This window comes from Danio rerio, chromosome 22 (genome assembly GCF_049306965.1).
Source record: "Danio rerio strain Tuebingen ecotype United States chromosome 22, GRCz12tu, whole genome shotgun sequence".
Taxonomy (NCBI): Eukaryota; Metazoa; Chordata; class Actinopteri; order Cypriniformes; family Danionidae; genus Danio; species Danio rerio.
In genome coordinates, this window is record NC_133197.1 from 8,401,096 (window position 1) to 8,415,380 (window position 14,285).

A 14,285-nucleotide genomic window follows, 5' to 3' on the forward strand; every position below is an offset into this window, starting at 1 on the left:
AGGCGAAAGACGCGAATATCCATATCCATTGATATTACTCTGTATTTATTTCCTCCATAGACAAACAAAAGTTATTATAGCTACGGTTAAGAAAAAAAAAAATATTTTGAACGGGAAAAACGGGACAAACAAGTGACATAAAGACTCGTATATAAAAAGTATCAAAAGCACTAGCCAAATAGCAAGAATATTTACAACACAATTACGTCGTCTACAACACAGAAAAATGTTTCTCACTAGTGCCATTCCGAAGATTAAAATTTGAAAGAGCATGTTGTGATTATGAAAGTGCACATGACTAGCTAAAAGTAACTAGCACGAAACCAAGTTTAGAGTTTGAAGTCACGTTTGCAATTCAGAGGTTGTCAGTCACCGAACCTTGCTGTGCCCTTAAATGAACACTTGAGGGCACCCTTTCTCTGTGTGCGCGCGTGTTTCCCCGGTTTTCCCCACAAGCTGCTCACAAGTCCAAATACATGCGGTTTGGGTGAATTAGGTAAGCTAAATTGCTCGTATGTGTATGTGTGGATGTTTCCCAGTGATGGGATGTTGCTGGAAGGCCATCGCCGCTGCGTGAAACACATGCTGGATAAGTGAGAAGGGTCTGGCTGCAGACTCAGTGTATTGCAATCAGCTGCATTCAATGCTTTTTAATGGGCTTACCTAACCCCACTCCTACCCATGACAGTGATGTCATTAGCTCATTTACATTGTGTCCTTGCAGAAAAATCCAGCTTAAACCAGCCTAGGCTGGTTGGCTGGTTTTAGCTGGTCGACCAGGCTGGTTTTAGAGGGGTTTTGGCCATTTCCAGGCTGGTTTCCAGCCTGGTCTTAGCTGGTCAGGCTGGAAACTGACCAGCTAAAACCAGCTTGACCAGCCTGGTTTAGGCTGGACATAGCTGGTTTTGGCTGGGCTCCCAGCCTGGCTAGGCTGATCAAGCTGGTTTTAACTGGTCATCTTCCAGCCTGACCAGCTAAGACCAGGCTGGAAATGGCTGGAAATCAGCCTGGAAAAGGCCAAAACCCCTCTAACACCAGCCTGGTCGACCAGCTAAAACCAGCCAACCAGCCTAGGCTGGTTTAAGCTGGATTTTTCAGTAGGGGTCTGACATCTCCACTTGCATCATAAGGGCTGCATACAGATACTATTGGGATCGGTTGACAGTTATTCCGCTGTGGCGATCCCGGATTAATAAAGGGACTAAGCAGAATTTTTTTTTAAATAAGTAAATGTTTTGGTAATTTGCCTTGCCTGCTCTTGCCTCCATTTTGCATTTGAAGTTTACTTTTATATTTTGAAATAAAGGTGCATTTGTATCCTGAATTTTACTCTTCTGTGACATTGATTATCACATAAAGACATCAAGGTTGTTGTTGTTTACTGATGTGCCTTCTTTAGTACCGGAACACAAACCGATACTAAAATATCAAAGGGCAGAAACACTTCATCGACATCATTACTAAATGAGGCCAGGCAGGAAAGCATAGAGACTCTGACAGGAGGTGCTCTTAGAGGTATTTTTTTACACATCACTTTCATATCCGTTTCAGCCAAGACCCATTTCTCTGTTTGCCACAACTGATCTCTCACTTTGTACAGCTGAAATCTTCTGCTTTTTTGAAAATGATTCTGTTTGTCTTCAATCTGACTCTATTGTATCTATTTGGTAAGTTCTACATTTGTACATTCCTGATGAAAAAAAACTGCTTAAACTTGCCTATGCTGATTAGATAGTCGACCAGCTTGGTTTTAGTTGGTCATCCCACAACCTGACCAGCTAAGAGCAGGCTGGAAATGGCCAAAACAGTCTGGTCGACCAGCTAAAACCACAGCCAGCTTAGGCTGGATTAAACAGTTTTTTCACCAGGGGATGGTGTTAAAATCAGTGAGTTGTTTTACAGTTTCACCTTCAAATGTGCAATCATTAAACTTTCTAAAATGTTTTAATCGAATTATCACTCGTTTTGTTCTCCAGGTGTGTCTGATGCCGTTAGAGTGAAGTCAGTGATGGTTGGAGAATCAGTCACTTTAGAAATACAGAGAGACGGGGACATCGAGTGGAAGTTTAGATCCCACAACATTCTTATAGCTTACATCAGCAGAGATGAAATCAAATTGCAAGAAAATGTTCTTGATGGGAGTTTCAGAGGCAGACTGACGCTGGATCAGACTGGATCTCTGACCATCAACAACACCAGAACAACAGACACTGGAGAATATAAAGCAATCATCACCAGCACAGGAACACTACTCCACACATTCAAGCTGACTGTCCATGGTGAGAACACCCTGTCTGATGTATATATTCACATTTTAATACTGTAAATTATGGTTAGAATAAGTGATGAGGGAATTATGGGTGGTTGTAAGTTGGAAAACTAATTTATGCACTTTATTATAAAAAATAAACTGTTCCTTAGTTGTAATGCTAATATTAGCATGATAAAAATGTATCTATGACTTATTTAAGGGCATGTTTGCATTACAAAGATGATGTACTTAAAAATTTATTTGTTTTTGAAAATAATAAATAAATAAAGACTCCTGTTCAGATTTACAAACAAATACTACAAATGCTGTATTTAGCTTGCCAGGCCAGTGGATTACAGTACAATAATGGTGTAGTTTTCATTATGTTTTATTGTCAGCTATGAGCAGGCCCGGATCGGGAGAATTCCCGGTGGGCCGGTCTGTTTTTTGGCCGCGAGGGCCGGTGTCCCTAGCTCCAGAATCTGTTGCTCTCAGCAGTCACACTTTTTAAATTAATTATTATTTTTTTACTTGACCACAGTCTTCTTATTAATTATTTTACCGCAGCTCTGCTCTTTTTATATATTTTCTCGCAGCCTGGTTAATGATGATATAACTCAGACGAGCCATCTCTCGATGCACAGCTGTTGTGGTCCAGTGGTTAGCACGTTAGGTTACGACACTGCGGATCCGTGTTTGAACCTCGTCTTAGTATTTATTTATTTTTTTTCATTTTTATTGATAAGACATATAATACTGTTAGGATTGTTTGAACATTTGAAGTTCTAAAGCAGCTGTTTTCTCAAAAAAAGACGTGATAGTGTAATTAGAAACTGAATTGTAAATGTCCTTATTTTAATATAGTCAGTTGTGAACTGAGGTGGGCCGGTCTGAGGCTTGAAACTCCAGGGCTGAAAGAGGTCCCACTCCGGCCCTGCCTAGCACACAGCATTTTTATCAGTCATTGCAAGTTGAATTGCATCACTAATCAGTGTCACTTTTGAGCCAGCCATTACAAACAAGAATTATATGCTGCTCATGCTGATGGGAAGTGGAAGTTCTAAGCATCCTAGATAAGTCACTATGGCACCAGTCCATACAGCAATGAAGAAAAGGGTCTATATGGCAATATAGATGATGATCAGATCAGATATTTCTGTTTTTGGGACACTTTTTTATAATTACTTGGTTGCATAATGTCTTTCACATGCATACTAATTTTACTTCCTGTTTTCATTGGTCATATTAGCTCCTGTTACAAAATCTCAATAAAGTTTATTAAACCAGACATATTTGACTTAAATCTAATATATTCTGTAATGTTTTCTAGCTCCTCTTCCGATTCCTGTCATTTCCACCTACTTATCTCCATGCCCAAATACATCATCAGTGTCCAGATGTGTGCTGCTGTGTTCAGTGGTGAATGTGAGCGCTGTGAGTCTCTCCTGGTACAAAGGAAACAGTGTATTGTCCAGCACCAGCGCATCTGATCTCAGCATCAGTCTCTCTCTACCTCTGGAGGTGGAACTACAGGATAAAAGCACCTACAGCTGTGTGGTCAGCAACCCCATCAGCAACCAGACCACGCATCTGGACATCGACACACTCTGTAACACATGCTCAGGTATGGCAGTTGTGATACTAACACTTATTAGTCAGTTCCACAATAAATAAGCGAATAATGTAAACATTTTTACACTGCTAACAGTTTAACACTTTATCCCTCATAAGATGGCCTCTTTCCTAAAGCTGTGATCCTATTGGTTCTCTCTGCTCTGGTGGGCGTGGCTGCGGCCGTGGTGCCTCTACTGGTTTATGAGTTAATATCCAGATGTCTTCAAAAGAAGAAAAGTGTGCAGGAAGAAGCAAAAATCACCTATTCATCTATAGATTACGGACTGTAAAAATGTATCTGTAAATTAGCAGTTCTCTGTATTTTGTAATTCCTGGTTTTACTTTTTAATTTCCTGTTTAATTATGCTTTAAATTTTAAAAGTTTATTTATCATTTTATTTATGTTTATGCATTATGGGAGCTTGATTCTTCTTCCAACAATGTTTAATCTTGAAAAGTCTGAAAAAGTGACAGTTCTAATAATAGTTTTACTTTAATACTTTAATAGTTTAAAGTGATCTATTGTCTGGGGTGTGTTGTATATTACTCTACAGAAACATTGTAATAAACTGTGAGTCCATTTACTGTTATTTTACATTTTTCTAATGTAACTTATTTCTCTAAATATAATTTATTATACATTATATTATTTTAAACTACTAAAATGTCAATAAAGATCAGTTTGTTAAACTGTAGAGTTGAATTTTCAACATCAAAGTTCACAGAGCAGAGATCAAGCTCCCATAATGCAACCAATATCACAACCATAAATAAACGGAGAACACTTCCAGAAACAGAAACTGTTAATTAACAGATATTATTTACAGTGTAGTGAATCACTCCTGCCATTGGAGTAAACATCATTTACAAATGGAAAACTCATTCACACTTTACATCCAGCTACGTTTGCAACAAGAAATTAGACTATTGGATTATCTATTGAATCCACTAGACTAATGGGTAATCAAAAGCATTGTTGAAGTGCAGTAAACATTAAAATAATTTGTTCTACAAAAACATTTTATTTTATTAGGGGCTCATGTCTGTAGCTTTAATATGCCGAACAAGAAACAAAACATTTAAAACTTTTTGAAATTGAATTAAGCATTTCCAAACTAGTCCTAGCATTTTCATCCAATTCGAACTAAACTACTGCTGACATTTTGTCTCGAGTCTAAATAGCAAATGTTATCAAAACAAAGAACAAGTCTCAATCTGCACCCTTGTTCAATAGTCAATGCACTGATCAGGGAGTCAGCCATTTTAAGCGCTGTCTCAATCGCGAAATTCTTCCAGTGCACTGAAACGTAGCATCCTGAAAAATCCCTCAATGCACTGTGAAATTAAGGGCACATCATTATGCAACATTATGTGCCCTTAATGGAATTTCGGAACTCCAAAATCATCAAATGATGACAAACAAGACATTTTTCTAAAGTCAGTTTGTAATTGACTTTTAACATAAGTGAACAAAGCTAGATAGGTTAGGAAAAATCTAGTAAATATTAATAATATGTAATGCGTATTTATATAGCGCAGTTATTGTGTATGGCCATACACCCAAAGCGCTTCACAATCATGAGGGGGGGGGGTCTCTCCACACCACCACCAGTGTGCAGCATCTACTTGGATGATGCGATGGCAGCCACAGGACAAGAGCGCCAGTGCGCTCACCACACACCAGCTATTGGTGGAGTGAAGAGACAGTGATAGAGCCAATTCGGTGGACAAGGATGATTGGGAGGCCATGATCATAAGTGCCGATTTAGGGACTTTGGCCAGGACACTGCACTGCAAAAATGCTTTTCTTAGATTTTTTGTCTTGTTTCTAACCCAAATATCTAAAAGTTCTTAAATCAAGCAACATTTTCTAGACAAGCAAAACATATTGTCTTGTTTTAAGAAATAATATGCCAAAATGAAGTGAGATTTTCCTTAAAGTGCCATGACACCCCCCTCTTTCGGTTAAAGTCTACTTCAGAATTTTTTCAAAAGATGCATGATTAATGGGCGTGGAGCTCTGCGAGCTTCGGGCAGGAGTGGGCGAGGCCAGCAGGGGAAAAGGGGAGCGAATAACTGTTGTTGTCAGTTAGCTCACAAAATGAGACACAAAGAGAAGACGCATGAGTTTATAGTTTACAAAGTTAAAATGCAAAGAAATTAACAGTGATTTAATGCCCTGCTACATTTGTTATTTGTAATTTCAGATACAGACAACAACAATTTATATCATTATAAAGATGTGTGTTCATGTAAACACTATAAATGAGGACTTCTCCCTCAATCCCCGTATCCAGCAGACTCAGTGCAGGAGGTCTCCTGACCCGTCTATTTTAACCATTAACCCCGCTGGTAATCTGGAGGATTTAGGCAAACACAGCAGCACAGTGATGTGTCTGAATGTGAACGAACTCCTGATAAAAGACAGCGTCCGCTTTTCTCTAATTCTCGTGCTGCTCTCTCGACAAAAATGCTAGCAGCACACACACAGCTTTGCTGTGTGATCGGCCCTGACAAGATCGCGGGGGAAAACATGCAACAAACCCCGTGGATCATGGAAACAAACCAAGTGTGCCGCAAGCCTGCTTTTGAGTGAAGGTCTCGGCCGTTAGATCGCCCCCTGGGGGCTGGCTGCAGTACAAATCATAAAGCCCGCCTACTCCGTGTTAATGAAGGAGACTTGAGCCCAAATAAAAAAAATTATTACACTTGCAATAAAATGTCCCGAAAGATGGTTCTGGTCGATTAAGGCACTGGTTATTGTGCTGAAATAGGTGCAGATCTTCATTTTTGTAAACAGTTTGTTTTTAGCAGTAATTTAATGCTGGGCGTGTCATCGTGATTGACAGCTGTGATTGACAGTTTCTCAAAGCAGCGCGTCTGAGCTTCGGCAGAAGACTGAAGTGTTATTATTCGATTTCTGTATTATTTTACCATGAAAAAATGAGTTCAGCAGTAAACTACAGTTTCTGACATACATGATCCTGGTGGAACACTGTTTATTCGCTAAGGTCAGAGCTTTTTTCGGGCTTTATTAGTTTGCTGATACACGCCTAACCACCCAGATAGCAAAACACACTCGGGCCAGTTCCAGCTAGATTCTCGCCTGCCGGAGACTTACCCCTCAGAGCTCAGACTGACTACCTCTGCTGGACCTACTCCGGATGCCTGGACTCACTGCCCGATTCCAGCCCGAGTCAATCGAGCCAGATGCGGCGGCCGAGTGAGCCGGCGCTGCCGCATGCGAGCCGGAATCAGCCCGTGACGCCGCGAGTAGGTTATGCGCTGCAGCCCGGAGTTGGCGCGATTGAATATATAAAACCCTCATATTTGTTAACGTTATTACATCCATTTGTGTTGATATGACAGCAAACCATGCTGAGAAGTTCGGGGGGGCGTGGCTGATTTTACATAAAGCGTTTGGTTGGAAGCTCGACTCCGCTCATTTTCGCGGCTCCTCCTCTGGCTCCATCAGACAGTCCTTCTGCGCATGTCAAGGCTCCAATTTCAGCAGTCTTTTGCGACAGTTTGTGCCTGTCAAGCAGGCGTTTTGCCCTCAAGGCGTTTAATGGGAAAAGGGGCTGTCGCGTCGTCCATATTGTTTACAGTCATTGAAACAAACGCATATGAGCCTTCATGAACGGCTAAATACTGTGCCGGTCTTCTCATAGGATAAGAAAACTCCGCTATGAATAATAATGAGAAACCGACGCGTCATCATTGCACTTGCAGTTCTGCGCTACGTCGCCGATTTTGATCCCGCCCCAAAAATCATTTTAAACCCGGAAGCTGAAATTAGCTGACAAAAGCTCAAAATTATCCAGTTTTCCCCACAATTAAAGCTGACAAGTGCTAACATTGTCTTAACTAATGCTCAACACACACAAATCTGTTAATACAAAAAAAAGTTCTCCGGGGTGTCCTGAACCTTTAAATCAAGCAAAATAATCTGCCAATGGGGTAAGCAAAATAATCTTATCACTAATCGAAAAACAAGATTATTTTTTTCTGAAATAGTTGGCGGTTCATTCTGCTGTGGCGACCCCTGATAAATCAGAGACTGACCGTGCATTCACACAGGGCTTCAGCGTTAATGATTGACCGAGGATGTGCCTTAAGTTGGGGCTGACGCAATCATCATAGCAGTGTCAGCCAATAAAATTAGTCCGCAATCGTCTTCTGTCTGAACTGAGGTGATCTGATTCTGAAAGTAATCTGATTAGTTGATGCTTCTGTTGGTGCTTGAAATGTAAAAAAATGCCCAACTTCTGCAGCTAGCAACGCCACTGAAGCAGCGCCGACGGATCAACAATTCAGTTTGGCAATGCTTGACGTCACCCACTCAAAAATTAATGGGAAGTGAATAGCAAGCATTGACGCTGACGCCCTTTGTAAATGGGGCGTAAGGCACAGAAAAATTGATGAATGAGGCACAGCCTGCACAATGCACTTGTCAATCTGAGCTCGTTTTGTGGGTGTAAAAATGCAATGAAGACACACCACATTGATTGTCTCATTATTATGACTCAGAAGTGCATTCAAAAATTATTACTTTTTGATCCCTACACCCTTCATCCCTCTGGAGCATAAACCCCTAGAAGGGATTAGGGCATAAGGGCCTTCTGAATTGAATGCAGTGTATATCTCCTCACTTTGTTATTTTCAGACCAAAATAGGTATTTGTTATGGCATCCATGACCTGATATTACCTACATTGTTTCAGCACAGCGCCGCCTAGTGTTCAGGAGGACACAAAGCTGTATCTCAAAAGTTTCCTCACCACTTAATACAATAATATTATCATATTTAAACCAAACTTAAGAGTTTACGACAACCGTGTGTTGCCATAAACCTGCTAGTCTGGAAATTAAAATACACTTTTTGCTTATAATTTTAAAACGGTCTCAAAATGCTTGAACCTCAGTGCTGTTTGCAGCATTTGTTTTCTACAACCTTTGACACATCTGTATAATTAAGCTGAACGTTAATGTATGTTATGTTGGTTTTCTTCTCCTTTGTTTGCTTTATTAAGCGTCTAATTTATGTATGGTGATGTTTTTTGTTTAAACTGCTTTTTATATGTCTGTTTTTAAAAATTAATTAAACTGTACCATTTTTAAATGTTTTTTTTATTCATACATTCTTAATATTAATAATTCATTGTCTTAACCACATTAAGAGCATATGCAACTATTACTATTACTAATTAATAATATTTTTACTACATGTCTTTCTTTTTTGTTGTAATGGTGACACCCAGGATATCTTATGTAATTGCATAGGCATTACATTGTTACATTATTAAATAAGTTTGCTTTCATTTTAATTCCCATGCCTCGTTCTTTATGAGGGGAAGGGGGGGGGGGGGGGTTGCATGTGTTAATTGAGAATAAAAGATGCACAGTAATTTAAAATGTCTCTGAAAACATTTTTAAGTCAGCACACACACTTTATTCACATCTAGAAAAACAATTCTAAAGACAGGACCTAGCCTTTAAACAAAGTAAAACAAACCATTAGATGGAAAGAAACTTGTTTAAAGCTGTCATATCTTAATAGATGTGGGTGTGTTTGTTAAAACAGCATTCTGGGAAGCTGCTGACCGCTTGATCATAAAAGCACTGAGAGGAAAATAAGTCAAAAGGAGAACTGAGCACAGTCACAGAAATAAATGTGTGGACATGAGTCAAAATATATTCATGCTAATCTTATTCTGACCTGCATGCAGCAAGACTACATTCATGCATATTTAAAGTCAGCAACATTGCTAAGAGCTTCCATGTTGTTTTGATCAAATACTGACTATATCCAAATGTCATAGAAATTGAGATTTGATTATATTTAGTGCACTCTTTAAAATGCTGAATTTCATAACACACATTTTTAATTAAAAATAAATAAATAAATAAGGAAGTGTCAGGGTTGTCCAAATTGACCCAGTGTTGTGTGGTGAACAGACAGAAAGTCACTGCTGCATCAACTACTTTTGCTTAATTCACTGATATGTGAAAACTTCATAACTGAAATACAGATAATTGAGAAGGAAACATGCAAATTTTATTAAATCACACTCCACATTATAGCAAACCTATTTAGTGATAATTCTAACCAGTAATTAAAGGAATATTTAACCCAAAAATGACAATCCTGTCATCATTTCCTCTCCCTTCACTTGTCACAAACCCGTTTTATCTCTTCTGTTGAACACAAAAGAAGACATTTTGAAGAAATGTTGGATATCTGTAACCACTGACGTCTATATATAGTATCAGCTTTTCCTATAATGGAGGTCAATGTTTACGGCTTTCTAACATTTTTCATGGAAAATGGAAACCAATAAAGGTTTGTAACCACTTGAAGATGAGTAAATAGTGAGTGAATGTTTATTTTAGGTTGAACGGTCTGATCAATAGACATCCATGTAATGTAGCAACACATATCAAACACTGAGACAGCCAAAGTCGATTACAACCCAACAAAGAGCAGATCTCTGTGGCCCTCTGCTGGATAAAGTCAAAACACTTTGTTTCTCAAACTGAACAACTTGTTCGGTTTGAATCCAGCAGAGTATCTTTACTTCCACTTACCCAGAACTTCCCATATGAACTCACCCAGTCAGCTGTATATTTACTGCAGATATAGTTAGACTGTGACTACGGCTGTTTTCTGTTGTCTGCATTCAAGGAGAGACATCTGACATCATCAAAAACGTATAGATCAGTCAGATTTCCGCTTTTACCAAGAAAATGGGACTTTAAACGTGTATTGCTTGTTGTTGCTGTCTGCAGATGAAGTTGACGTACTTGTCAGTATTTGTCAAACAAAGATTTCAGACGTTTCCATGGGTGCTGAACATTTTTATGGCATATTTATTTTCATTACTTTTTTGCATACCTGTCAACATTGGGATGTGAAAATAAGAGATATGCCCACCATAATAAGGGATAGCCCCAACCCTCCGCTTAAAATCACGTGTATAGAATCTGTTCGTGAAACAGCATATATTCCCTACTAAAAAAGCCAGCCTAAACCAGCCTAGGCTGGTTTTAGAGGGGTTTTGGCCATTTCCAGGCTGGTTTCCAGCCATTTCCAGCCTGGTCTTAGCTGGTCAGGCTGGGAGATGACCAGCTAAAACCAGCTTGACCAGCCTAGCCAGGCTGGGAGCCCAGCCAAAACCAGCTATGTCCAGCTTAAACCAGCCTGGTCAAGCTGGTTTTAGCTGGATTTAGCTGGTCATTTTTCAGCTTGACCAGCTAAGACCAGGCTGGAAAGGGCTGGAAACCAGCCTGGAAATGGCCAAAACCCCTCTAAAACCAGCCTGGTCGACCAGCTAAAACCAGCCAACCAGCCTAGGATGGTTTAAGCTGGATTTTTCAGCAGGGATATTTATCACGGAATCGCGTCAGCTGACAGTCACGCACCGATATATGACCGTTTTAAGGATTGCATAGGACGGGCGACGGCACCTGTAACAGAAAGGAAAGGAAATCCTGCCGTTTTTTGTATTTATTTCAAAGGGTTTTCATGCATAAAAGGAAAGCACAGAACAGACTCACGTTTAAGAGCAAGGGCCGGCCCCTGGTGGTTGGGCAATATGGGTTGCGTATAGGGAGGAGCAGCTTATTGCCACCCTTCAGAGAAAGACTGAAAATACAGGAGAAATATGGGGAAATGCCTTTGCGGGATGATAGCGGGATGGAACTGAAAATACGGGAGAATCCCGGGAAAAATGGGAGGGTTGACAGGTAGTCTTTTTTTGTGTCCTGAAGAATGAGTAAATAAAACTGTGGGTGTTTTACTATGGTTGTTTACAGTGCACAGCTTATTCACAAACACATTCATATTATTCACATTCTTCTGCTCAGTACATTTTTCATATGTATATATATAAGGGTATTTTAGTATATTAAGCTCTGCTTATGACCTGACTTCCACTTATCTGTTCCTATTACATTACTTTCCTATCCTGCTATTGTAATTCTTTTCCTGTTTCTGGCTGTGTTTGCACAGTAGGTGTTTGCTTTTTTTATCACACTACAGTCTGCTTGAACATGGCTTCTTCATAAAAAAATATAAAGGTCAAACATACAAAGGACTATAATAATAATGAAACGCATATAGGACGATAATAAGGTAATGGGATAAAATAAACAAAAAACTATAAGAATAATAATGAAGACATCCAAATAAGCCATCATTAGAAATTCATCCCACCCACCCCCCAGAAGAACTATATCAAAAAAGTCATTCTTCTAAACCCTAAACTGGAATGCAGCATAAGGATCCAACAAATCATTCTAGTCAATCGTACTATTGCAACCAAAAAGTTGCCCTTCACAGTCTTTACCAAATGTCAGCATTCTTATGTAGCACTCCAGCGAGGAGGCGGAACCAAATATCTCCCCCTCATTTGACTAGAGGGAAGTAAAAGATCCCACCCACTTATCTAAAAACCAATCTGGGTGCTAGCAAAACAAAAACACAAATGATCTTGATTTAAGCATGCACATTCAGTGTTCAGCTTTGCAGTGACAGTAAAGTGATAGTTTATGTTGTTTCACAGTAATTTATTTATTTATTCTTTTTAATCCAATTCATCCAAAGCCATTATTTTATTGGGCAAGTTCTTTCCTGTGGGCTTTCATAATCTGTTTGGGATTATTTCTACATTGCAAAACTAAAATCTACTAGAATGTATGCAAGTTTATATTATTATTATTAAATTTGACCAAACTATTTTGTTTTCATCCAACACAATGCACAGTAATTATCTTTACTTAGCATGATACAAAATCAAAAATCCCATTGATGAATTACTCTTTGTGTCTCCCATGGATAATAGGTTAGAATATTTAAAAAACAATAATGGAATTCTCTGTCGGGGTCACAAATGTGGCAACTTGGAGAATATTTAAATAGTCTGCAAAAGTAGTTCTTTGAGGAATTCTTATGTTGTATCCCGTCCATTTATTTATTAAAATAAGAAGAAAAAAGGTTATTATACATTTTATTTTCCCTGTTTCAGATTTGGTATATTTTCAATGATCAGTCTTCAATCAATTTACATTTCTCTATGTGGGATACAAAACACACTGAAGAAACTTTTTTGCAAACAATCTACATGAGCAGAATCTAAACAAACCAATTTCGTAATGTTCAACCTTACTTGCCCATCCAAACCCAGCCCAAACAAACTCTTCACAATCACTCGACTAAAACATTTTTTCTTTCTCAGTGCAGCTCATTTTTACTTTATACACACACACACACACACACACATACATACAGTTGAAGTCAGAATTATTAGCCCCCTAAATTATTCGCCCCCTGTTTATTTTTTCCCCCAATGTCTGTTTAATGAAGAGATTTTTTTAACGCGCTTCTAAACATAATAGTTTTAATAACTCATCTCTAATGGTTGATTTATTTTATCTTTGCCATGATGACAGTAAATAATATTTGACTAGATATTTTTCAAGACACTTCAATACAGCTTAAAGTGACATTTAAAGGCTTAACTAGGTTAATTAGGGTAACTAGGCAGGTTAGGGTAATTAGGCAAGTTATTGTATAATGATGGTTTGTTCTGTAGACTATCGGAAAACAAATTAGCTTAAAGGGGCTAATAATTTTGACCTTAAATGTTTTATAAAAAATTAAAAACTTCTTTTATTCTAGCCCAAATAAAACAAATAGGATTTTCTCCAGAAGAAAAAAAATTATCAGACATTTTGTGAAAATTTACTTGCTCTGTTAAACATCATTTTGTAAATATTTAAAAAATAAAATCAAAGGGGGGCTAATACTTCTGACTTCAACTGTACATATATACATAAAAATTTCAATTCTCTCATTCATTTATCATGCTTTGTCATTCATAAAACAAATAACTCTCACTACTCCACTCATTCGGCCTGAGTGACTAACAAAAATCCCCTCTGCATTTTCTGTCTCTGGCAAGGCATTCGTTTCAATCCTCAGGGAAGCACAAAAACAGTACTCTCTCACTCTATAAATACCCCAGAAAGTTATGTCCTGTACTGCCTTACACGCTATCACACACACTTCTCGTGTGAATAACCATTAATTATATCAACAGCGATGACACATCACCTCATGGGGTTATGTCAGCGATCACTACTCTGGTCCGTAACTCTGCCTGACTTCCAATTGTCTGTTTTTATTACGTTACTTACCTATCCTGTTATTGTAATTCTTTTCCTGTTTCTGGCTGTATTTGCACAGTATCTTTGCATTTCTCATCACACTACAGTCTGCTTGAACATGGCTTCTTCATAAAAATATAAAGGTTAAACATACAAATGATCATTATAATAGTGCAACAAATATAGAATGATAATAAGGTAATGGCAACAAAAACAAAGAATGATAATGAAGACATCCAAATAAGCATACAACT

At 38.5% G+C, this 14,285-nt stretch overlaps 2 protein-coding genes across 2 annotated transcripts in view; one reads left to right on the forward strand and one right to left on the reverse strand.

Moving 5' to 3' along the window:
* Positions 1–632, reverse strand: part of LOC137488996 (uncharacterized) — a 28,095-nt gene extending 27,463 nt beyond the window's left edge. The window contains exon 1 of the mRNA XM_073937247.1: positions 379–632. Within this exon, the coding sequence (XP_073793348.1) occupies positions 379–584 (206 nt within the window). The 5' untranslated portion in view covers positions 585–632. The remainder of the gene's footprint in view (positions 1–378) is intronic.
* LOC103911112 (uncharacterized) lies at positions 422–4,659 on the forward strand. The gene is made up of 4 exons (XM_017353282.4): positions 422–496; positions 1,977–2,279; positions 3,582–3,875; positions 3,983–4,659. The coding sequence occupies exons 2-4, from the start codon at positions 2,009–2,011 to the stop codon at positions 4,153–4,155; spliced, it is 738 nt and encodes a 245-aa protein (XP_017208771.3). The 5' UTR covers positions 422–496; positions 1,977–2,008; the 3' UTR covers positions 4,156–4,659.
* The last annotated feature ends 9,626 nt before the right edge of the window (positions 4,660–14,285 follow it).